Source organism: Heterocephalus glaber, unplaced genomic scaffold, assembly GCF_053883595.1.
Source record: "Heterocephalus glaber isolate CG9 unplaced genomic scaffold, H.glaber_assembly_v1.0 deba00001600, whole genome shotgun sequence".
Classification (NCBI taxonomy): Eukaryota; Metazoa; Chordata; class Mammalia; order Rodentia; family Bathyergidae; genus Heterocephalus; species Heterocephalus glaber.
Window position 1 is genome coordinate 23,599,280 of NW_028258372.1, and position 27,212 is coordinate 23,626,491.

The window sequence follows — 27,212 nt, forward strand, 5'->3', positions numbered from 1 at the left end:
CTGGGTTGGGCAAGAGAAAAAAAACGCACCTAGAAGGAACCTGATGGGTAGGTTGTAGGGAGGGAGAGATAGAAGAAGTAGAGTTGTCAGTGCAAACAAAGAGCAATTTGTAAATGAAACCCAAAAAGTGGTGAAGAGAGAGAACACTAAGATTCCAAATTTATTTATTTGACCAATACCTCACTCTATGCCAGGCACTGTGAGAGGCTCTGAGGATACAGCAGCAAATACAGTGGATATCAATACAAAGCACATAACTCTGAGTATAAATTATATGCACTGAAAATAATATTGAAACTCCATTATGTTCTTTGTGGCATTGATTATTGTCTTTGTAAAATTTCAGTTTAATTGTTGAAGACTCAAATACCAGAAAACAACATCTACATTAAACATGTGATTTTTGCTGATTGGTAAAGATATGGTATATTTCAATAGTGAAACAAAAAATAACCAAGCTTTCAAAACAAGAGATTATTTACTTTGAAAATAAATATATCTACTTCTGTGTATACCATGTGATTTTTCATGTACCTGGACTCTACAGTATTAATTTACATAAATAAATATGTGTGGGAAAATGTAGAGCTAGACTTCTCAAACTTCAGCATACTTAAAGATCTCTTGGAAAACTTGCTAAAACATTGATTTCTTGGTCCTTCCTAGAGACGTCTATGGGGGTCTGTGAATTTGCTTTTCCAATCTAGTTTCCAGGTGATGCTGCCACCACTGAGGCTGAGGCTGGTGAACACTTTGAATAGCCCACATGGTCCCCTTACAAATAAAACCAAATCTGAACATTTCAAATACACTTTAAAAGCTGTAATTTATCTATCTCATCGTTATGACAAAACAGTCTTAAATATCAGCTTGTACAAATGTTCCTTATATGTATGTTTAACAACTGAGAAGCAATAGTAGAAGAGATTGAGAGAGAAACAAGATATTTTGGAGAAGAGCTGGGATTGGGCTAAGCAGGAATGAAACTGTTGGGGGATTAGTCCAGGGTAAATGAGAGAGGGAAGAAAATAAACCCGAATTCTAATACTTTTGTCACCACCCTAATTTACGAGTGTAAGATGTTACTTGAAGATCATAATTTCTCCTTCAAATTTTGCTTCTCTTTTACCATCCCTAACTTGTTAAAGCTGTTAAAAACTAGAATAATTTGGGAGAACGCCTATGGCCCATTAATATTCTTTGCTGCAATCATTTCCCAGTGCCACCAGTTATCAAGGGAGCACCTGGTGACCTCCCTGAAGAGGTCACTGTGCTGGTGAACAGGAGTTCACTGATGGAGTGTTCATCCAGTGGCAGCCCAGCACCAAGGAATTCCTGGCAAAAAGACGGAAAGCCTTTGCTGGAAGATGACCATCATAAATTTCTGTCTAATGGAAGAATGTTACAGGTAAAAGTGTGATTTTAAAATTGCTTTTTTATTTTATAATTTGTTTTAGACTCTTAAAAATTGCACCAGGGATGTAGCTCAGTGGTGCCGCCACCTGCCTCGCAAGTGCAAGGTCCCGAGTTTGATCCCTGCTACCAAAAAAAAAATTATTATTATTAGTTTGCATTATATTTATAAAGATAACTAACCATCAAAAGCATATGAAATAATTCTCCCTGTTTTACTCCCACTACTAGAAATGACCGATGACAATAGTTTTGTATAAATTCTTCTAGAAATTGTTTTTGCTTACACTCAAATTTAATACAATATAGTCTGTATGATAAAAGCCACATTTAAAAAAATCATTACTGCAGTCACATATTTCTGATGATAACATTCTAAGTAATGTAAAGTTTCCTGTATATTAAAATTCATCCTATACAGGCAAAGGTTAATTATATACTGGGCTGTTGTTTATCCATGGACACATCTACATTTTTCTATTCAAGTGTTATAAAAGAAAATTAGACATGTGTAGAAATAATATGAATTTTTTGGATAGACTACAAATTGATTAAATTACTAGCTGAATGTAATAAATAATGTTCTATGGCTAAAGGATCTAAATAAAACTATAAATATTTCCCACACAGGACAAATATCACAGTTCATTGTACAGAATCAGGCTCACTACCTATAAATAATGTGGTATTCTCAAATATCATCTAAACTGCATCAATATTTCTACTTGACCATCATAAAACCTCTGCCAATGTGCTCAAATATTTTTGTGTCTAGCACCAAAAGATATATAAATGAATGGATAGAAAATTCTACATAAAAATAAAGAAAACATTCTTCTATCTTAGCTAACTATTGCTGTATGAAACAAACCACTTCAAACCTTAATGACTAAAATGTGAAGCATCTATTTAGCTCATATGTCTGGCGTCTGGCTGTGTGGCATTTCTGGTTTCAGCTGTGCTCAGTCAAGTGCCTGCATTGATTTCTGGATTGAATCCACAGCTCTGATGATCTTATCTGGGCTCTTGCACACGTCTAGGAGCTCAGATGCAAAGAGGCTGGTTCTGCCCCACCTAATCACATAGTCTAGCAAGCTGGTCATGGCTTCCTCACACGATGGTGGTAGAGTTCCAGAAGCGTAAGCAAAAGTGCGCACCCCTAATGTTTGAATTATTATTTTTCTTTTCCTTTTTCTTTTTTTTTTTCTCGGTACTGGGGATCGAACTTAGGACCTTGTGCTTTTGAGGTAGGCATGGCACCGCTAAGCCAAATCCCCAGCCCCACTCCTAATATTTGAAAAGATGCACCATCACTTGCTTCACATTCTGTTAGTCAAAGCCAGTTAAAAGCTCACCATAAGTTCCACATGTCCTCTCCACCTTTGAATGGGAAAAACTTCAAAGTCACATGGCTAGAAGTATAGACAAGGAACCAAGGGAATAATTTGGGATATTTTACTGTCAATGTATTATGAGAATATAAAATTTGCTTTTTCTGTTTAGAAATTCTGTAAATAATGTAAATATTTAATGGACCTGTCTAATCAAAGCCAGCATTGATGCTAGTATATGCAAAAATTCCATTTTCTTATATTCATCCAGTATTAACTAGAAAAATATATAAATACTTCTTCTAAAAAATAAGGAAATGTATCACAAGTTTCTTTATTAAAAGTTTCAGTTATAATTTATTCATTTTTCCCTTAGATTTTAAATGCTCAAATAACTGACATCGGCAGGTATGTGTGTGTTGCTGAGAACACAGCTGGAAGTGCCAAGAAATTTTTTAATCTCAATGTTCATGGTAAGACCTCATTTCCACAAATATCTGTTAGGATGTTCTTGAAAAAGCAGAGAAACCATGTTTTAGATTATATAGTTTTATTTTCTGTTTTTTAACTTGCTCAATATGTGGAGTCTGCATTCATTCAGTCTCCTCTTTTTCGTCCAGTAATAGCTAATAGGATTTATAAAGCATAAATCTAGGAAGCCCACTTTTTAAATTATTTTATATAATAATTACAAATATAGTTAAACTAGAAGTTAGGGCTTTACACTATTAATGGGGGGCATAGTCAGTCTAAAACAGCTGCCTTTACCTTCTCTTGGTAAATGCTTTCACCTGTTTTATATGGGAAAGAGAAGACATATCCCAGAGACAACCTCAAATGCCTGTCATCAAATCTTTGCACATCTTTTTCTGCCATTTCTTCCTTCTCTCCTGTTACAGCAAAAGAGACAGCTTTCCTTTACTTTCCAAAATCCAAAAATGAACTTGACTTTATGTTCCTGCCTGTAACCTTGAAAATTCACCATCTACTCCTTCTTCTGAATATTGAAATTCTCACTGTTTACTGGCTCCTTCTCAAAACTTAAATGTACTTGTATCTTCCATTTTAAGAAAGTCCTGTCTTACACCTAATATTTCCCTTCAGCTACCTTCCTCACTCTCTTCTCAATTTCAAGATGAACTTCCCTAATAGCTACATATATTAAATGGTCCATTTCTTTACTCCCCTCTCATCACTGTGTTCCATATCCTGCCTTCTCGACTCCACTGAATATGCTCACAGAGTTCATGAAATCACACCCTTATTAATAAGTCCAGTGGGCACTTTCCATTTTGTACCTTTTTTTTTCTTTTGAGCATTTGATTATCTTAGCCACCATCTTTGTCAAAAATTCTCCTTTGGGTGCTGGGGATTTAGCTCAGTGGTTCCTCCACCTGTCACACAAGTGCAAGATCCTGAGTTCGATCCCTGGTACCAAAAAAAAAAAATTCTCCTTTGGTGCCTGTGACACATCTTGCCTTTCTAGTCCATCTTTTCCACTTGCCCTTGCTGGTTCTTTCTCCTCTACTTGACTATTAAACTTTAGTTCCCAAAGTTTCAGACTTTGTTCTCTTCCACTCTTTTCCTAGATGATTTCATGTACTCCCAAAATTCGTTACTGTCTGTGTGCAAATAGTTTCCAAAGTTGATCTCTGTCTACTTCCCTGTTGGGAACGCCATATCCTTGTACCCAATATTCACTTCTTACAGACACAGATGTCCAACAATGACCCCAAAACATCCATGTAAAACTAAACTCAAACTCTTTTCCAAAAGTGTGTTTCTCTTCCACAGAGACCAAAATATGGAGGGAGGGAAGACGGGAAGGGGATGAAAGCAGAATGAAGATGTATCATGTACTGTACCAACTGCTCAGGCGAATGCAGTCATCATGTACTGCACACATGTACTAATAAACATTTTTTTAAAAATTTTTTAAGAAAAAAATGTGTTCCTCTTTCAGAGATCTCTGTCTTAGCAAAGGGTATCACATCCACCCATTGTTCAAGCCACAAAAATAGCTGTCATCCCTGAGTACTCCTAGTCCTTCAACCTCATCCCAGTAATTCCTCATGATCCTATCTACAAAATATGCTGGGATCCACCCCCTTTGTTGGTTATTTCTCATACCATCCTTCACACAACTTCAATAATTTTCTGCACATACTATAGCACTAGGCTCCTAACTAGTCTTTCAGGGTCTCTTAAAGCTTTCCAATCCATAATCTCTACTATAGCTAGATAATATCTTTTAAATTAATTTTTGGTTAAACTATTCTTCTGTTTCCCATTCATTAGTCTGTATTTCAGCAATATTAATGATGCCTGGGAGACCCTATACCATTTATCTTTGTTTAGTCCTCTAATTCTTTGCCTCCCCATGCCCATCCTCCTCTTTAAACTCTGGTTATGATAGCCTTTTAGGGGCCATGTTTTCCCTCTATTTCAGCCTTCATATGGCTGAACCTTCCTTCTAGAAGACATACTCATTTTCTCTCTTCCACTTATTACTGGTCATATTTCAATTATCTCTTAAATGGCACTTTCTCTTCTAATTCCCATACTAGGTTCGGCCCCTATTGTCACTCCAGTCATCTGATGAAGACCCTTCACGCCTATGATTTCGGGCAGTATTGAGCAATGACTAAGAGCAAGAGCTCTTGAGCCAGACCTGTTTCTTCCAGTAACGAGCTATATAACATGTTAGGCAAGATTCTAACCTCTCTATATCTCAGGTTCCTCATTTATAATAAGAGGATAAAAACTGTATGTAACACATGAAGTATATGAGGATTCAATGAGATAGAATTTGTCAGGTGTTTAGAGCTCTACCTGGCACAACATAACCACTCAAAAAATTGTTACCTGTTACTTTTAGTTCAATGTTTGTCATTAATCACCAAATTATCAACTCTATATGGTTTTTGTCTGTTGCATTTTTAACATTACATCACATTGGAGTACTGTAAGCATTAAATAAATATTTGATGAATGAATTAACAGCAGAGATTAATTACTGGATTAAAATAGAAACCATATGACATTAAAGAAAAACAGATGATTTTGCCCTTTTAATGTTTAATTTTGCTTTTGAAGTTTTTTAAGATATTGGTCTTAATCATAAAGCATTTTATTGAGTTCTTAAGTTCTTGTGTCACTTTTACTGTCTCAATTTAATTAGTTTGAACAAGACTCGTTTTTACTTTTATTTATTAATCTCTTCATTCATTTGTAATCCATTTTTATATCCCCTCCTTGCTTCTTTTTTCCCTCTTTACACAATAATCATTCAAGTATGTATGACACTATGCCTTCCATATATGTGTTTATAAAGAAAGCATCAGTTGTTCTATATGTATGTTTTAATGTACATAAGTAGCTTTGGACTGTTAATCTCATTTTTTTCTATTCTACTTTTCTTCTGCATTGCTTTTGCCTTTCAAATTGTTTTTTTTTGGTTGTGAACAATAGCAATAGTCTTATTTATTTAAAAGGATTTTGGCTTACCTTGGAAATCATTTATTTACATTTAAAGATAATGTATATGATTTATTGATAAAGAGATAATGTTAAAATTAAAATTTCACTCTATCATTACTGTAACAGGAAAATAAAAACTTTAAATAATTATATGATATTTAAAATTAGAGTATTCAAATGTACTTTGTAAAAAGCACTGTTAGGTCTTCCTTTGTACAATATATTCATCAAATTTCCCTTTGTTAGAACACAATGCCCAATATCCACAATTTAAAGGAGGGGAGGTTTAATTTCACTCATGGAACCAGAGAGATCAGTCCATGGTTTGCTGGCCCTGGGGCTGAAACATGATAGTGGAAGAACATGGCCAAGCAAAGCTACTTAGTTCATGTGGCCAGGAAGCAGAGCAGGGTAACAGCACCAGAGAGGAAGGGGCCACATATAATACCCAAGTCTTGCCTCCATTACTCACCCAGACACACCAAGAGGTGTGCTCAACTAATTTTCTAGTTGTCTCTGAAGGCAATCAAGTTGACAGTTCATCTTAACTGTCACATTCTACCCCTTGTCAATTTGACATCTGAGCACGTATCCTTAAACCATATTTAATGTCCAAATAAATACAAGGTCATAGCTCTGTCTAACATATATAACTATCCTGTGTATCACCAAGAACATACCGATGCCTTCTGCAAAGTTTCAGGAGTTCTACATTGTTCACAAGTCCAAGTCACAAGTCTCTTCTAAGATTCAAGGCAAACTCTTAGCTATAAAGCCCTGAAAATTCAAAAATCAAGTTACATAGTCCCAATATACTGTTACTGGGTAAACATTCCCATTCCAAAAGGAAGGAATAGGGTTATAGAAAAGGAATAGAACCAAAGAAGACTGAAACCCAGCAGGGCAAACATTAAGTCCATGTCTGGCATCCAGACATGGTGGAAAGATATAAGTTCTGACAGGCTTAGGCAGCCCCACCCCAATGACCTTGCTAGTTGCACCTCACATAGCTTCCCTATTGAACTAGGCCCACTCACTGCTTGCTGCTTTTCTCAGCATGTATTCCTTGTTTCTGACACCTTTAACCTCCTGGGGCCTCCTCTGCACCTCTTGCCACAACCTTGTGCACCCTCTATTCAGCACGTTGCATGGCCACTTAGCCCTATTTTGTAATCTGAGTGGAAGCCTTGCGACACCATAACTCTTGCATTATACATACCTATAAAACCTTCATAACACAGAAAGTGCCAAGGACTGCCACCAGTGCAAGAAGTAGCCATGGCTCTAGCAGTCTCTGAGTACCTGGATAGCTAATCATGGTGAAATTAATCCTGGGAAACCAATTTCCTGGATAGTCCTTCTTGAACAGAAAGCCTACAGATTTTAGGTTTCACACTTTTTTACCCTTGAGGCTGCGCTAGGCGAGGTCTTGATAATTTCTTTGATGCCCTCAACATATCTTTCTTCCTCTACCAGTTGAAAGTACTTGATGTCTTTTTAATGACACTAGTCTCTTCAGCATTCACACTTCCTTTGGCGTAACTTTACACATGGTTCTCCTTGGGGCACAATTTGAACTTTTCAGATCCTTCTGCTTTGCTGCTTTCTTCCAGTTCTCAACATAAATCTGGCCAAAAGCAGTCCACAGTACCCACGCTGAAGCCTGAAATTTGGATTGCCTTAAAGTTTTCTTCGTCAAATTAATTAGTTCACTGCTTTTAAATTTGGCCTTTCACAGAGTCTCAGGACATGGTGAAAATGTAGATAATTTCTTTGTTAGAATGTAACACACGTGACCTTAAGTTCAATTCCCAAGAGAATCACCATCTAAAACCTTATGAGCATGGCTCTTACTGTCTACATTCCTGTCAGCATTCTGATCTACTAAGCTATGACCAGAAATGCCCATCAAGCTCTGCTTATAGCATTCTATGCTTCTCCAGCACACATCTCCAAAACTTTCCAAATTCCTCCTGCAAACCAGTTCCAAAGGCTTCTGAACCACATGCTTAGGTATAGTCACAACAACCCCACTTCTCCAGTACCAATTTCCTATACTGGTCAATTTTCCTACTGTTGAGATACAGTACCTGACACTCACACCTTACAGAAGGAGAAGTCTAATTTGGCTCAGGTTCCCAAAGATTCAGTCCATGGTCTCTTTGCTCCAAGACAAAACACAGCAGAAGGACATAAGGAACAAAACTGCTCAGATCATAGCAAGTGGGAAGAAAAGCAAAGGAACCGCAGAACACCACAGAGCCGGAGACCAGGGACCAGATTTAGTACCCAAAGTCAAGCCTCCATGACCCACCCAGACGTGCAAAAGTGTCCTTTCCTAACCCCTTAGGCTTCTCCGAAGCCAGTGAAGTTGACAGACCAGCTAAACTGTTGCCTACTTTGACAAACTATCTTAGGAATTGTTCTGTATATTTTACAAATAAAATGCAGAATAATTCTGACTTTGAAAATTCTGATACTCTCAGTTGAGAAAAACAAATTTGGTAGACATGACTTTGATGAAGGTATCAGAAAACTCATAAGACAGCTGTATAGTTAACAGAATCATTCACTCAGTGTTTTAGCAGAGTATAGTGGGTAGAATTACATGTAGTAAATTGGAAATTGAATCTTGATAACATCATATTTCACTTTTGATGTACATACTTTTACAGTTCCTCCAAGTGTAATTGGTCCTAACCCTGAAAATCTCACTGTTGTCGTGAACAATTTCATCTCTTTGAACTGTGAGGTCTCTGGTTTTCCACCTCCTGATCTCAGCTGGCTCAAGAATGAACAGCCTATCAAGCCAAACACAAATGCTCTCATTGTCCCTGGTAAAGAACTTATTATTCGTACAAAGCAAGCCAAACATTCTCATTTTCCTCTATTTTAAGACAGATAGCATTAAACTTAGTCTCTTTCCAAACTTTGCCTTTCTCTGTTTATTTGTTGTAAATGCCTCTTTACTGAGCTGGGAACATTAGAGTAAGATTTTATAGATTTTTTAATAAATGATTTTAGTGTAAATGTTCAACAACAAGTTATCATTCTACAAACGATGAAATTTAGAAACAGAACAGCTTAACAATTGTGAGTTAAATAGGTGTTAAATAGTACTTTCATTGTATAAAATTACTAAATTTTAATCAATCTCAGTGCTTCTTGAGGATAGATGCAGATGATACATGGATAGATAGATGATATAGATAAAGGGAAAGAAATGGATAGTTGGATGGATAGACAGATGATAGAGAGATCATAAACTACAGACAGGCAATTACCTCTGTTCTGTGGAAAACAAATTCAGAAAACACTTGTTAACATATTTTAGCTGTAGTACAACATCTGTTTGCTCATGAAGACCTATATCAAATTGTTTAACTATCCATGTTACTTGTTAGAAAAATCCTGGGTGTTTTCCTTTATAAGAAACTAGAATCAATATGTTTTAAAAATCAAACAAAATTGATTCAATCATTTCATTTTAAATATGGATGCTTCTATATAAATTTTACTGTAAGGAAAATTATGTAATTTTTTCATATATTTTGTCATTTACCTTGTGATAAACCAGTTATTAGAACAACCTCTATATTTCAGTTTACATTATATTTTCCCACAGGTGGTCGAACTCTACAGATTATTCGAGCCAAGGTATCTGATGGTGGTGAATACACTTGTATAGCTATCAACCAAGCTGGTGAAAAGAGGAAAAAGGTTTCCTTGACTGTTTATGGTTTGTTTTCACTCTCTTTGTGATATTATTTTATTTTGACAGTGATACTCAGTATTTTGGTCTGAAGAACTTAAAAAAAACATTTCTCATATTTTGTTTTCTTCCCTCAGTGCCCCCAAGCATTAAGGATCATGACAGTGAGTCTCTTTCTGTAGTTAATGTAAGAGAGGGAACTTCGGTGTCATTGGAATGTGAATCAAATGCTGTCCCACCTCCAGTTGTCACCTGGTATAAGAATGGGCGGATAATAACAGAGTCTACTCACATGGAGATTTTAGCTGATGAACAAATGCTGCACATCAAGAAAGCTGAGGTGCATCTTTTATTCTTGCTTGACATTAAGACTGTCTCGTGGGGTTGTAGAAGAGATAACCAGATGTCACATACTCCTTTTACTACAGTGAGAAATGATGTTTATTAAAGAATACATAGGCAATAGCATTGACCTTATTTTCATTAAAAAATAAAGTCACAGGATTGTAGAAGGCAATTAGAAGTGGGACATTTGAACATAAAGATGACTGGTGATTTAATCTACACTTGAACAGTGTGATTGGTCATCTATAACTTAATGGAGCACATACAATAGTATCTTTTTCTTTTAGGTATCTGACACAGGCCAGTATGTATGTAGAGCTATAAATGTAGCAGGACGAGATGATAAAAATTTCCACCTCAATGTATATGGTGAGCATCTGCCTCTAATACAACTCTTTTTCCCCCAGATATGCAAATGAAAGAACGTGTCCTAAATTAACTTAATGAGGACACATGACTTTCTTGTCTTTTTACAGTGCTACCCAGTATTGAAGGGCCTGAAAGAGAAGTGGTCGTGGAGACAATAAGTAATCCAGTGACCCTGACCTGTGATGCCACTGGGATCCCACCTCCCATGATAACATGGTTAAAGAACCACAAGCCTCTAGGTAATGGAGCTGTGTGCTTTGTGGCTGTTTGTTGTTGTTGTTGTTGTTGATCATAATTCACTGTGTCTATAAACTAGAAATTTTTCAGTATTATGCTCATAGCTGTGTTTAGTTGAAGAAAATCTATTGTACTGAAATACAGATTCATAAAATAGACTTATTGTAAAATTGTTATTCATTTTGTAAAGAATTATCGTTCTCTTTTTATTTTATTTATTTATCTATTTATTTATTATTATTATTATTACTTTTTGGTCCTAGGGATTGAACTCAGGACCTTGAGCTTGCGAGGCAGCTGCAGTGCCACTAAGCTAAATCCCTAGCCCAGTCTTTCTCTTTTTAAAAAATGATTCTCATTTAAAATCAAAGTACAAAGAGAAAACTTTAAAGAAATATAAAATAAAGCATTACTGTCATGGATTGTAGAGATGTTAATTAAAAGTTTCTTTTTATTTTGCTTTGTCTCCATCTACAGAAAACTCTGACTCACTCGAGGTCCACATTTTGTCTGGGGGTAGCAAACTCCAAATTGCCCGATCTCAGCATTCAGATAGTGGAAACTATACATGCATCGCATCAAATATAGAGGGGAAAGCACAGAAAAACTTTATTCTTTTGATACAAGGTATGTCATCCACATGATAATCAATCTTTGTTATATTCTGTCTATAAATACAAACTACTACAGTTATTGGGATCACAGTAATTGACTCAAAATAGCTTTAGATCAACAAATATTTTGTCAATTTGTTGTTCCTACCTTCTCTTTCCAAGATAATTGACATAATTGTAGAAAAGAATAGATTAATGAATCTCTATTGTTTCCATTTTAAGTGAAATTATTAACTTCCTGTAATTATATTTTATTGAATTATACCTATTTATTAAAAACTAGCACAGTTTATTTTGATGCTATACCTGTAAGTCAATTTTTATTTGTATAGAAAAGATTCAACTTAGGAAGTTTTACTATGGTCTAATAACAGGTAAGAAAGTAGATACATTTTGAATAATTATGAATTTTATACAGTTTTGGGATCAGAATAAAGAGCATTGATTCCTCAAACAAATGTTTAATTATTGTCAACTACATTCCAGCATAGTATTAATTACTGCTAAGGGTATTTATTTCTTTTTATTTTAAATAAACCTCTGAGTATGATTTTTAGCTCTATGCTGTTGTTGTTGTTGTTGTTGTTGTTGTTTTGGGTTTTTTTTTTTTGGTACTAGGGATAGAACCCGGGACCTTGCGCTTGCCAGGTAGGCGGTGGCACCACTGAGCTAAATCCCTGGCCCTTTGGGTTTATATTTAAATTGAGATGGAAGTCTAACTTGGAACTAAATTAAAATACCTTTTTTTCTAATTTATTACAGTTAGTAGGTAAAGAATTTCCCCTAAATTATGCATTTAACTGTGAATATTATATCTGTTGTATCCTTTTCTAAATCTCGCTCCAAAAATAATTGAAAGTAAAGAAAAAGAAATTTATGAGAATCTGTGATCTCTTTGTAATGATTAATGATGCTTGATATTTCAGAAGCATAAAAGAAATATTACTCAGAGATTCAATGTCATAAAATGGATATTTATTTATGTTTAATTTATTAATAATAAATATCAGTCATATGGTATGTTTTATGACCAAACATTTTACCAGACTTTCTCTGTACTAAATTGTTTTTAAGACTAGAGATTACATATGCACATAGGGTCTATGTGCTTGTCATACTCATATATTAGACACTACTTCTAGGAAGTGTCATTAACATTCTACTCGACTTCTTGAGTGCTCTAAATTCTGCAAATTTACTGTAGTTATTATCATGTGGATGACTAAAATGATACTTGGAACAATTACGCAGTCATACACTGGTAAGTATTTAACAGTTGATTCTCCAAACAAAAGCATCCTGATTTGTAGCAAATCATTTGCCAATTTCTTGGTAGAAGTGTGACCACACAGCCTATTTCCAACTACCAACATGATATCGTTGAACACAGAGTAAGGAATATGTGCAAAATTGGATCCTATGAGGTAACGTGGGCTACCACCAGCACATTTCTTTAATAGAATAGGAATTCAAATGTGTTCCTGTCTGATAGCATTAATATCTTTATTACTTATTATGACTTGATCACATCATTAAAGTACAAACCAAAAATGACTTAATGAAAGAAAAGGATAGTGAAAGGATAATGAAAGAAAAGGATAGCTCCTGGATAGTGAAAATTATAATATGCCTAATTAAACAAGTTAATGGAAAGTTCTTAGATACTTTTCTCAGACCTTTATGCCAACATTTTATAAAACAGATTCTCCTGAACTCTATTAATCATAAACCATCAATAATCTACTGTAAGAATCTAATTTAATCATTCTTTAATCTAAAAATGATACCCATGAGGTAGATCTATCACTGGCCCTTTTGAATAGATAATCATATATCAGTTTACAAATACACCAAGAATATTGAAGTGATCAGATTCCTTTATCTTCCTCATTTAAAATAAATTCATGAAAATATTAGTTTGATCTTAATCTAGGAAGAATATGATTTGGAAATAGCATGTTCTGTAATTGTGTTGCATTCATTAAAATATATATCCTCGTTAATGAAACTGCTTTTATCTCCATAGTTCCTCCAAGTGTTGCTGGTGCTGAGATTCCAAGTGATGTCAGTGTCCTTCTGGGAGAAGATGTTGAGCTGGTCTGTGATGCACATGGCATTCCTGCCCCAGTTATTCAGTGGCTTAGAGATGGAAAGTCTATAGCTAATGAGGAAACAGAAAAAATCCAGTATGTTTAAAACAAATCTTCCATTATAAATTGTAAGGTCATCTACAATGTTTTATGCTTCAAATTTCACATGAATAATAATAATAACAATAATAATAATATAAAATTCCATCTCATTGGATCTTAGCCTTCATTTTATTCACAAAAAGTAAAGATAATTATTAGAGTGTTCAACACAAAAATTTTCTATAGAGAACACTCAAAAGTGTATTATTGTGTATGTGAGACCCTTAATCATCAACTCCTTTATAAAATCTCCTGAGACACTCATTCCTGAAAATGTTAGTTAAATACTGTTGATTATGTTTTTACAATCTCAGAATGTTCATACTAAAGTCTGTTTCATAATTGGTTTTTCTTTCCTGCTAAAGCAAACCAGTTTCATCCCACAAAGTATTCAGTAATCTTAGATACAATTTTGTGTCTTGAAACGATCGACTTGCATACATGCTGTATCACTTGGCTCATTTTCAATGAGGTACAATATCGTAACCAAGTTCATTCATTATAATGGTTTGTCCAAGTCCCACTTTCAGCTGAGACTTGTAACTCTTTCCACAAAAAGATGAAATAATAATGTGGTGAGGGTCTCTTGCTACTTGCAACAACAAATTCCTTTGGAATGACAGTCCAGTATTCTACATTGTATACGACTACTTCATCACAAAGCTCCATGACATGAACATACCAGAATAATTATATGAGTAAGCAGACAGCAATTAAATGCATCACAAAATTTATTATTTTGAACCAATATTTTATATTTAAGAGCTTGGAATATATTTTGTAGTCAATGAGTTGAACATGTGCAATCTCAAGTTAGACAATATTATTTTCTTTGTATTCATTTTATGTTAAAATTTAGATGGCTGTCCCCTGTAAAAAATGAGGTAAATTGCCAAATAATATTTTAGAGATACATGATACATTTTACATTTTATTTTCCTTAAGTGAACATTTCTGAATAATTAACATGTAATAATTTTTATTATATAAGCTGCTACCATATTCCAGACCAAGTACTAGAAACTTGGTGGGACCAAAGTATCTTACATAATAATTGTACGTAGGAACTTAAAGTTTATCACTTCTCTTACATTAACATACTAAACTTGCTTATTTTTATATCTGCTTTGTTATTTGCTCCCTATTCCATTATATATTGATGTATAGGTAGAACAATTTGTAGATCAAATAAAATAATTTCTCAAGGTCACTTTAATACTTTGCTTTGGACATGGCAATTTGCTTTTTTAGTTCACAGTATGTTTAAAGTCATGAATTTTTAAATTTCACTTTTTAAAAAATAAAAGTACAACTAGGTCAGGTAATGATATTGTAGTTCTCAATATCAATGTCAAAATATGACTTTAATAACATGATATAGTAGAAATGGATTATTTTGATACTGGGAGATTCTAATGAAATCATTATCTTTGGAATAACTCTACATAACACTTTATTCTCTTCCTAAGGCACAGGGGGTTTTATTTAGTAATTATGGTAAAGAAAACCAATAATGCAATAAACTTAACTTAGATATCATTGATTAATGATAAATTTAGTATTTATTATTATGCAATTCAAAAGAAAACTAGCAATTTGTAGAAAAAATTTGTAAGAGGTGTCCATATATGATACTGGCTTGTCATAATTAAAATAAATTAGCCTGTTCTGTTCTATCTCATTAAGCTATTATTTATTCACTTATAGCCAGATTTTTTATGTATAATTTCTTCAGTTTCTAATTGTCCTTAACAGTGTTCCATTTCCATGCCAGAATTTAAAAATAATTTTATTTAATTCAAACCCCATATTGATTATTAAAAATATAATATTCTAACTGAGAAGAAGATATCTCTCACACTGGTTAGGATAGAGAAGTTCCTAACTTGACTGTATATTCACTTTTTCTCATAAGGAAATGATGGATATGAAAACTATTAGTGTATAATTTCAGTTCTTGCCTTTAATCTCCATCAGTTTTTCTGGCTCTGACTTTAATAGGCTTCCATGTACTTAATGAAATAAATTCAAATCATTATATCCAAGATGAAGACTTCATTTTATGTTGTTATTTTTTAAAGAATAAAATAATGTAAAATGGGTTTTCCAGATGTTAAGTCCACATTCATCATCTGAGTACCTCTGTTATGACCTTTTCCATAGAGTGACTGCAAATGGCAACACATTAAACATTTATGGAGCTCATACATCCGACATGGGGAAATACACATGTGTGGCTACTAACCCTGCTGGAGAAGATGACCGAATATTTAACTTGAATGTCTATGGTAAATATGAAATACACCCTTCTTTGGCTGTGCTACTTTAAGAATTGAGTAATGGGCTGCAGGTGTCTGGAGCATTGAGTTTTAAATCTAATGCCATTGCTATTTCCATTTGAGATAGAAAGCAGAAAGGCGGGCAGTTGAAGTGATTTGAATCAAGTCAATCTCTCTCTCTCTCTCTCTCTCTCTCTCTCTCTCTCTCTCTCCTGCATGCATAGTTCCACCTAAAATTAGAGGTAATAAAGAAGAGGCAGAGAAACTAATAGCTTTGGTCGACACTTCAATAAATATTGAATGCAGAGCTACAGGGACACCTCCTCCACAGATAAACTGGTTGAAGAACGGGCTTCCTCTGCCCCTTTCCTCCCATATTCGGTTGCTGTCAGCAGGACAGGCCATCAGGTCAGATCTTATGTGACTTCCTAAACAGATAACTGAAATTGTTAAATTTTCTTTCACCTAAACAGTGTTTAAGAAATGCTTTTTCCCAACCTTTTCCTAATTCCATCTTCTTTTGTTAGATTTTTAACAGAGGAAGGATAAAAAATATAAAATTGAAACTATTTTTGCTTATTTAAATTCTCATGTTTTAGTAAAGTTGTATAAAATGGATCTTTCATAAATGATTTACTATTACCTATATCTTTCCAAGAACTATTATTTTAGCTAAAATATTTTATGACCAAATGGTAGAAAATACTTACTATGATCATGTGATTTTTGTGTTAGCATTGTTTGCTACTAATATGTATATGAAAAATATTTACCTTCCAAATTGTGTTTTATTTTTGGTACCTTGTCATCACTGCTTAATGACATTTATGGAATCAGTTGTATTTGAGGCATTTATATTTTGTAATAGATGGTTATAAGCTTTATAACTAAAATTTCTCGACATAAATCACCTTCTATAACCTATTTATAAATAGTAATTATTTCATTCATGTACATTTCGATGGGATCAAATTATGAAATGTTGGATCAAACTGTTCCTTAGGATTGTGAGAGCTCAGGTCTCTGACGTCGCTATGTATACTTGTGTGGCCTCCAACAGAGCTGGGGTGGATACTAAGCATTACAGCCTTCAAGTGTTCGGTATGTCACAGAAAGACTCCATGGCTTTACTACATGTCCAGTATTAAGTAACAGATTCATCATTAGAAATTCACTTCCTCACATATTTAGTAATCCAACTTTCCTCTATCAAAAACAATTCTTGAATTAGAATCTTGCTAACTAAGGGAAAATGTATTTTCTTCCGGGGGATTCATTTTCATTGGGCCATACGGTGTAGCAAAATATTCTTATATTCTGGTATTTTGTACTAAAAGAAAAAAATCTAAAAATTTTTAAATAGAATTTCCATCCAGGCAGAAGACCAGTTTCTCATACAAAGAAAAATCAAGACTGTTTTCTAATAATATTAACTGTTCATTTAGAGTATTTAAAATATGAATAGATATTGTGAATATATAACTCTGTAAATGTATGTGTCTATAAAGAACTTAAAACTTTCTATTTCTGAAATATTGAGGTTTGCTTTTCTATATTTCTTAATCTCCAGAAACATCTCAGAAAAGTTGGATTGTATAAAACTTACTCTAGAACTTTATATTATTTTATTTATTCTGCATACTGAAACTACTCCATAAGAAATTTAAGAGACAAATCTAAGAAGTTGAAAAATCATCAAAATGGAAAAACATTACTTGTATATTTTACAAGAAAATAATTTTGAGGTTTCATTGCTAATATTTGGATGATTAATATTAGCATACCTAATAGATCTTTTAAAACAAAGTTACCATTTTATGATATACTATTTTAGTATATATTTTATTGATCGTAGAAGTTATTTAAATTGACTATAGAATTATTTAAATATCTTATTTACTTTTTCTCAAATTACAATAGATATAAAATTTTGACTTTCATTTTCTACATAGTACCACCACATATGGATAATGCAATGGGAACAGAAGAAATCACAATTTTAAAAGGCAGCTCCACCTCTATGACCTGCATCACAGATGGGAACCCCACTCCCAGCATGTCCTGGCTTAGAGATGGCCAACCTCTGGAGCTTGATGCTCATCTGGTGATCAGTACTCAAGGAATGGTCCTGCAGCTCATCAAAGCAGAGACTGAAGATTCAGGAAGGTACACCTGCATGGCCTCCAGTGATGCTGGGGAAGTCAGCAAGCACTTTATCCTGAAGGTCCTGGGTATGTAAACATCTCATAAAGAGAAAATAATTGAGACATCAGCAACAGTGAAGGCTTAGTAGATAAGTGTAATTCTTAGATTTGCGGCAGGACACAATTTGTACAAACTTTACTGTATTCTATTTCTCTTTCATAGTTCATCTCTAATTTATAGCATCTCTCATTTATAGCATGTTAGATTGTTGTGTTTCTTATCTGTCTGAAAAGTTAAAAACTCCTACTCATAAAAGATTCTTCATTGAGAGAAATCTTATAACCAGTTAATAGTTAACTTTTTAACTTTTTCCAAGGACTAAAACACATTTGATAATAGAAAATTTGATGGAATAGGATACTATTGATACCATTATGTGTTATCCCAAACAGTTTTAAGTGATCCAATCTGTAGATTACATCACTTCAAATAGTTTAGATCTATTTTCTCTTATGAGCATTTAAAGTAAATAAAGTACACATTCCAACATTTTACATGCAAACAAATAGCATAAAGAGAAAACCACATCTTTTCCATGAAGTAAAAATTTTTATCCTTTGAAGAGAAAGGAGGGTGAATGAAATGGATTATTTCAGTAATCAAGATTCTTTTTGTTTTTTACACTATGATGTAGAGGAAATGCCAGGGTCCTTACATAACGCAAAAATGCATCCTACTAAGAACAGCATAAGCAATTTGGGCAAGAGTCTTACTTAGGAGAAGCTAGCATATGTTTTCAGAGTACAGTGTAATCTTTCTCTAAGGACTTTTAAGTTTTAATTATTTGTATAACTTTAAAAATCTGCTTCATCTCTAGTTAAGCTTCATGAGGTCAGAGGCAGTGTGCATCTTACTTATCGCTGCATTCTTAGTGCTTAGCATGACAGCTGACATTAGGAGCCTTCAGAGGCTCCTGATATGTGTCTGTTGGATTGAATTGAACTGAACTAGATACTTTCAAGATGAATTAATAGGAAGTTTAACAATAGAGAGTGGAAGAACAATACCTAAATATACAAAGAGAGACAACGAGGTATACCTGGGACTACCAGAGAATGAAGGATGGCTGGTCATGGAGGAAATTCTCCAGAATATTTAGAGGCACAAGACAAGAAAATGTCAAGTGTGGCAGAAGTAGGATGGGGGCAGGTACATCACTTCACATAATATGAATCAAAATAAATGGCATGTGTGATCTGGTGCTTCATTACTTACATATTAAGGATTATTGAATATACATTATGTACCAGGCATGTTTCTCGTCACCATTGAGCAAATAATTGCGGATGCCTCCTATGTGGTGCATTGTGTGTACTTGAATGTATCATGGAATAAGAAAGATAATGTCTTGGGTCTGAAATTCCTACATCTGAAGGAAAGCAGATACTGAAAATGTAATTGCTTTTGAGTGTTCTAAGGATCGTATGGTTAAGGATCATTCTGTGGGACAGTAAGTTTCAGATTAGAGCTCTTCAAGGGCTTGAAAGGTGAACTGTAGAGATTAAGAGAGAGTTTGCCTACATTGGTCACCTAGAGATGATGGAGTTTGAGCTGTCAGTTTGTACTCCTGTAAACTGAATGTGAAAGGAAGAGACAGGCAGGAAATGTATATGGGCAGAAGCCAAGCTATGAAGAGGCTTCAAAAGATTGTAAGGACTTCAAGCCTCATTAAAAGGAAGGAACCTTAAGAAAGAACATGTTACAGCCACATTTCATTTCCAAAATATCCCTTTGGTGACAGGGTGAAGAGTAAATTGAAGAACTGTTGTATCCATGCAGGCCTATAAATACAAGACCTAGTCTAGTATGTTATCATAAAGAGAAAGAGCATATTCCTCTAGGACTCCAAGAATCCTGAAGTAGAATCCAGATGAAAGCATTTCTGAATGAAGAAAATGAAGGGGGGAAAAAACTAATGATATCATGAGAGTAATATACAAAGAACAGCCTTCCCAGTTCTTCATGGGGAGCAGTGCTACTACACAGAATGCAAAAAAAAAAAAAAACTTGGGGAAGTGGAGTTCTCAACTTAATTTGATCCACATGGTGGGAGATGTCATAGTCTGTTAGCAGTTCTGAAAAGGTCCAGTGTGGCTGGAACACTGAAAACGTGAGAGCGTGACATATAAAATAAAGCTAGACAAATTTGACAAGGTCTAAGCCACAAGGAGCTTTATTGACCATATGCAGATGTTTAGTTTTAATCCTATAACAATAAGAAATCATTAAAAGTCATGAAATAGTATGAATAGCGTTTCAACTTCAAAAGACCAGTCAGCTTGCTTGCAAAGTGGAAAGCTCCTTGGAGCAGGGAAAGAATGGGTTTGGAGACACTAGTATATGATTAGAAATTGTGTTTGGCTATAAATAATAGAGTCTTAGTATGGTGGCATAAGCAAAGAACTTTTGTTTTTCTCATTAAGACATCTGGAGGTAGGCAGTTGTTGCATTTCAGATATTTGCGATTCTCTCGGCCTTTACATCATAGTCAGTAGATGATCAGGGAGCATCTGCTCAACCCCAGAATAACTCGGCACTTCACTAGGTGCAACAGTAGAACAGGAAAAATAGGAAAGGCTTATCTCTAAAGAGTTTACAGATATCCTTAAAAGCCCCACAAATGCCCGCTTACATCTCATAGGTCCGAAGCTTTATATACTACTCCACCTACTATCTGCTAAAAAAGCTAGGAAATTAATTTTTTAGTAAATTTCTAGCCCTAACAAAATTTAAACTTCTTAATAGGAAAGAAAGAAGTAAATAATATTGGGCAGACACCTGCAACTAGGAAGAAAGAGACATTAATTCAAGTAAACAGCATTGTAGCTCAGATTGAAGTAATAGAGGTACGAGAAGATATATTCTAGAAATAATTACAGGTGGAAATATTAAGACTTCAGTATAGATTTGAATATATGAGAATGATGAAGAAAAGGATGGTTCTTAGTTTCTGGTTTATGTTACTAAATGATTGGAAGATCCATCACAGAGATGAATGGAATGCTGGGAAAGGACTGGATTTTGAAGAATAAGACTGGTTCCATCTGGTTTTTAAATGGTTTGAAATGTTTTTTAAAATCCAAACTAAAATGTTTATCTAATAATTGCATTTTTGAATCTGGAGATAAGAAGAAATATCTAAGCTAGAGTTGTAAATCATGAAATACCAAAGTGGACACCTGCTGCAGTGCCCAAAGGAGAAGACATATGGGCGAAACATAAAGCAAAGTAGTTCACAACCCCTAAACACAGGAAAGATCTGGAGGCTGAGGTTTGAACAAATCAGGACTACGCTGGTGATATTTTAGGTCTAGGGACTTAAACTTTTGAGAGGGAAGGCTATGCCTGATTAATCTTTGTGTCCAGAGTGATAACACAGAATAAAGACTGCTATAAAATGGAGAATCAGATAGGTGCTTCCAGGTTGTATTGCAGTGTGCTATGGAAGTGAAAGGGGTTAGACATGTACAATTAGTCAAGAATCCAGAAAGGATTTCTGGTTTTTATAAATGCATATAGTGACATTCTTGTAACCTTGATAGTATTTGAATATGCTCAGTTAGAGAGTGGGACTGTGAGGAACAAGAAAGGACTGGAAGGATAAAGCATTTCAAATGGCCAAAACAATCCTAAGAACAATGCTGGTGGTATATCTGATTTCAAGTTACACTATAGAGCCATAGTAAGAAACACAGCATAGTATTGGCATAAAAACAGACAGGTAGGCCAATGGATTAGAAACTCACACATCTGCAATTACCTGATTCTTGACAGAGGTGCCAAAAATGTATTTTGTAGAAAAGACAGACTCTTTACCAAATGGTGGGGAAGCTGGATGTCTAAATATCCACATGTAGAAGGTTAATATACTAATCCCTATTTCTCACTCTTTTCAAAATCAACTCAAAGTGAATCAGAGAGCATAATGTAAGATTTGGAACTGAAACTAATACAGGAAAACAGGGGAAACACTTCAAAATATAGTCACAGAAACCACTCCCTGGAGAGGACTCTGATAGATCGGGAAATAATAGCAAGAATCAACAAATGGAATTTTGTTAATTAAAAAATCTCTGTACAATAAAAGAAACAATTAACAGAATGAAGAGACAGCCTACACAATGAGAGAAAATTGCAAACTATTCATCTGTCAGAGGATTAATATCCAGAATTTATAAAGAACTCAAAAAATTTAACACGAAAAGAACAAGTAACCCAATCAATAAAATGGCCAAATGAACTGAACAGACACTTCTCAAAAGAAGAAATAGAAATAACCCATAATTACATTTGAAAGTGTTCAACATCTTTAGCCATTAAGGAGATGCAAATCACTACACTGAGATTCTTTCTCATCCCAGACAGAGCCACTGTCAACAAGAAAAGGAAAAATAAGAAATTCTGGTGAGAATGTGAGGGAAAAGAAACCTATATATGCTGTTAGTATGTGTGTAAGTTAGTATAGCCATTATGGGAATTAGTGTGAAAGTTTCTGAAAAAAGAAAACTAGAACTACCATATGGTCCAGCTGGACCACTCCTTGGTGTATACCCAAAGGAGTCAAAGTCAGTCACCATTGGCATATGTTCATACCCATGTTTATTGCAACACAATTCATAATAGCAACATCATAGAACCAGTCCAAGTGCCCATCGATAGACAAATAGAAAAACGTGGTATATACACAATAGAACATTATTCAGCCACAAAGAAGAATAAAATTATGTCATTTGTAGGAAAATGGATGCAACTGGAGATCATGGTGTTCAGTGAAATAAGTCAGACTGAAAAAGAGAAGTATCACACCTTTTCTCTCATGTGTGGAACCTAGAAGGGAAAAAGTAAAATGACGTAAAAGCAGAAGAAGGACTATAGGGAAAAGGAGCGGGATGGAGAGGAGAGAGAATAAGGGGCAGTCCAGAGACAATATGATTAAATGAATGTTATATGCATGTATAAAATGTCACATTGCAACCCATTATTTTGTTTTTGTTTTGGGGTTTTTTTTTTTCGGTGCCGGGGATCAAACTCGGATCCTTCCGCTTGCGCAGCAGGCGGCGGAACCACTGAACCAAATCCCCGGCCCCGCAACCCATTATTTTGTACAATTAATTTACGTTAATAAAAAAGGACTGGACTTGTTCAAGGAGAAAAATAGCATAACTTAAGCCTATGTCACATGTAAGTATGTTAAAAGTAGATAATGTTATAAAGATAGATTAAGACCATGTTGTGGAAGCTTTGGAAGATGTAATGAGGCTTTTTATTTAATTTAGTAAACAACATTAAAATCTTTTAATCAGAAAATCTTAAATTGAGTTTAAAGCACATTTAATAAAATGTATTTTGACAGCATTATGTAAGATGAATGAAGGTGCGAAAAGAGGTCATGTAGGACAGTGATTAGGAGTAGCGGACTTCCTATTTATCATCTGAAGAAGAGAGCAAATTTAATGGATTATCTTTTTCTAGAAAAGAAAATGAGGACTAACCAATTTTTAAGAAACAGATGGTAGTAATAACATCTATAGTAGAGATAGTAGTGCTTTCTTAAAAAAACACTTTTTTTCAGACAGGGTCTTGAACTCTTGGGCTCAAGCGATGCTCCCACCCTACCCTCTTGAGTAGCTGGGACAATAGGCTTGTATTTTTAATTGTAAAACTAAAACAAACACACAAGAGAAATATATAGTTTATCTCATTGAACCCTGACAATCCTACTAGGTAATAAATAATGTTGTTATTCTCATTTCAGAGCTGTGTCCAATTCTACTAAACTAGTAATTGTTAGTCCTGGAATCAAACTCAGTTTGACTCCAGAACTTTTGCTATGAGTCACTATTCTAAACTATGATTGATTTAAAACAAAAACAGAAACCCCTCACTAACCCTTGGAGCTGTCCAACAGCTATTTTGGCTGCCTTGTGAAGTAGTAAGCTAAAAATTGAACTATGAAAGTTACATTAAAAAATTCATTGTAAGAGAAGTCTATTTTAAAGGGACTAAACAGGAGATAATTGGGCTAAAGAACCCTAATGTTTCTTCTCAATGTTTAGATTTTTTAACCTTCTTTTAAGAAAGGTCACTTTAGAAGTATAAATAACAGAAAACTTTCTGCCCACACATTACAGAGGTGTTTTGTGCAGAAATAATCATTTCCAAATGTAATTAGTTTTTCTTCTGCTTAGTCATTGTTTCCACTCAAAATTCTGCATAGAAAAGATAATAGCAGTTTCATAATTTTCACCATTGCTTTTTCAGAATTAATCAGTGTTTAAAAAGTACAAAAGGACACTAAGACATTTAGGTACCTCTTTAAGTAGTGCAAGATAGACCAGCAACTGGAACTCAGTTAATTAATTACATTGTAATGAATTGCTTTGGCTTTGTAATCTCTTACAAGTATGATTCATTCCTTTTGCAATAGTACCAGTGAGAAAGAGTAATGACATCTAGGAATGATCATATCAGTTTCCATATTCTAATCAGTTTATATCATAGAATGTAAACTTGAGTTGAATTTTCAAGTTTTCCTACTCAGCAATATTTTATCAAACAGCAGGCTTATTTTGTTATTGGTTTTTATTTTTAAACAGAACCACCTCACATCAATGGATCTGAAGAAACTGGAGAGATATCAGTAATTGTTAATAACCCACTTGAACTCACCTGCATTGCTTCTGGAATTCCTGCCCCTAAAATTACCTGGATGAAAGATGGCAGACCCCTTCTTCAGACAGACCAGATGCAAAGTCTTAGAGGAAATTCTATTCTTCAAATATCTAGTGCACAGGTAAGTGTTAAAGTTCATACAGTTATTTTATCCTAAATTAAACTTATCACTTGCTAACAGAATTTTTGAATAAATTATTCATTTGTATGTCAGTACATCATGGATGTCTACAGCTTTACCAAGGATATGTATCTTTTATAATGTACATAACTGTGTAGAGATGACTGGAAAGAAGATGAAGTGTTTAGTATTAAACTCTGAGGAAAACTAGATATCGTCTTATTAACTTTTGGACATTCTCATAGCTCTAAAAGTGTTAATATAGTTCCTGAATCTTTTAACTTTAGGCATATAGCTCTTTACCTAACCAGCAAAAAGCAATCCAGTATGCATATATATGAAGTTTCAAAGGACACCTTTGATTTCCAAACAAACTGTCAAACATGGAAGTCTGAGAGATATAGTTTCTAAAACAGTAAAACTAGTTCTTTTAGTTTAATTTTGATCTGAAATGTGAATATATTAAAAAGAAGTAAGTTTAGGATATCTTGTTTAAGCAATCTTCTCTTCTATTAATAGAGATAAGCCTTACTTTACAAAGATTCTTTATCTGTGCCCAAAGGCCTTCATTTGTAAACTGCAGATATAAATAATAATAGCTAATGCAAACACTGAGAGAGACTTCATAAGATAATCTCATGTGGTCTGCTTCAACTAGTGCCAAAGATATGTAGTAAGTGCTAAAAGGGGCGGGGAGCAAATTGTTGCTGCTGCTATTGTTATCATAAGCATCATTCTGTTCAACATAGACTACCACATTATCATTCATGTTTTTTTGAATTTTACTAAGGAAAGGAAGATGGGAGAAGAGCTAAGGATTATAAATTGCCTGCTGTTCAGCTCTGGGCTTTCTGTCATACTCATGACACTCCTGACAGCTCTGCAAGGCAATGTCTTCATCCCCATTCCATAAATTGGAAATAGGCACCTCAGAGAGATTAAGTATTTGTCTGCCAAGTATCCACCATTGCTCAGTGGTGGAGCTGGGTCTCAATCCTAGTTCTGGTTGGAAACCCTGACTAGTGCATCTCAGCACATTTCCTGTCTGACCTCTTGAAGCACAAACCTTCCATTCCCTTCTTTTCTTCCCATTCCAAATATTGCAGTAACTCAAAGCAAAGTCATGTTAAACTATCTTACTGGATCAAAACATTTGCATATGAAACAAGAGAACCATTTAAAACAATATTGAAATGGAAAATTAAATACGATCAAGCCCCATGACTGATCTCAGTTCCTCTCCTCCTCTGTGTTTTCATAACATTTTGTACATTCCTCCATTTAGCACTTACTGCATTATGTTTTACTTATCTGAACTTTGTCTTTTGGTTTACCTGTCTGCAATATACAGTTATTCCTAACATAATGGATAATTTGCAAATCCAAATTGTGTGGTAGAGACAAGAATTTCCTAAAACATTTTCCATCAAACATTAACTAGGTCTGTGATTCATTATGAGGAGGCAACCATTTTATGACCCAGTAGATTTAGAAAATTTTATACACTGTACTCTCCCCTCTTTTGTGAACTATAATGCATGTCACCAATGCTGCAAAATCTTACTCTAAAGACGTCTGCTGAATTATAATTTTTTTCAAATGAACTATTAAGACCACACATTTTAGAAACTGTAACCACAAATAATGACTGTAGATATCCAGAAGAGAATAGTTAACAGGAAATATTTCCTAGAGGAAAAATAATTGGAAATGAACAGAGTTGATAGTTCAGAGGTTTTAAAGGTGTGATGAGAAATTCAAAAATTACTTTTTAGGAAGTGGCACATGATATTTTAATTCTCTTTTTTTTTTTTTTTTTTTTTGGTACCAGGGATCGAACTCGGGTCCTTGTGCTTTTGCAGCAGGCGATGAAACCACTGAGCTAAATCCCTGGCCCGATATTTTAATTCTTAATTAAAGGACTCTGTGAAAATTGTTCTTTTAAAAAATGTTTAACTGTCTTTCCAAACACTTCTAGTCCTAAATTTTTTCAAAGGAATTTTTGCAGCTTACCAGAAAGTTTTTCCATAAATCAGTTTTAAATATAAGAATTCTTAGATCTCAATATTTTATGGATGTTCAAGTAGTAAAATAACAGGACTTTCTTACTTTTAAAAAATAAATTTTTCGTGGTAGGAAGAACATCTGTTTCCCAGCATATTCTCTGTATGGACTGCATGTACACAATGTGCAAAATATGAATGAAGAATAACCTCTAGCAGAAACTATGTGTGGGGATTTT

General features: G+C 34.4%; 1 protein-coding gene across 9 annotated transcripts in view; it reads left to right on the plus strand.

Moving 5' to 3' along the window:
• Hmcn1 (hemicentin 1) overlaps positions 1-27,212 on the plus strand; it is a 421,540-nt gene that overhangs the window by 318,613 nt on the left and 75,715 nt on the right. For 8 of the 9 annotated variants that reach the window (XM_087194441.1, XM_087194444.1, XM_087194446.1 and 5 more), the window contains 14 exons: positions 1,221-1,408; positions 3,121-3,217; positions 8,900-9,061; positions 9,850-9,963; positions 10,074-10,276; positions 10,569-10,650; positions 10,758-10,889; positions 11,365-11,514; positions 13,528-13,687; positions 15,857-15,981; positions 16,197-16,380; positions 16,976-17,073; positions 17,925-18,203; positions 24,774-24,970. In XM_087194441.1, coding sequence (XP_087050567.1) covers positions 1,221-1,408; positions 3,121-3,217; positions 8,900-9,061; positions 9,850-9,963; positions 10,074-10,276; positions 10,569-10,650; positions 10,758-10,889; positions 11,365-11,514; positions 13,528-13,687; positions 15,857-15,981; positions 16,197-16,380; positions 16,976-17,073; positions 17,925-18,203; positions 24,774-24,970 — 2,171 coding nt within the window. The remainder of the gene's footprint in view (positions 1-1,220; positions 1,409-3,120; positions 3,218-8,899; positions 9,062-9,849; positions 9,964-10,073; positions 10,277-10,568; positions 10,651-10,757; positions 10,890-11,364; positions 11,515-13,527; positions 13,688-15,856; positions 15,982-16,196; positions 16,381-16,975; positions 17,074-17,924; positions 18,204-24,773; positions 24,971-27,212) is intronic. The other variant, XM_087194442.1, reaches the window with a different exon arrangement.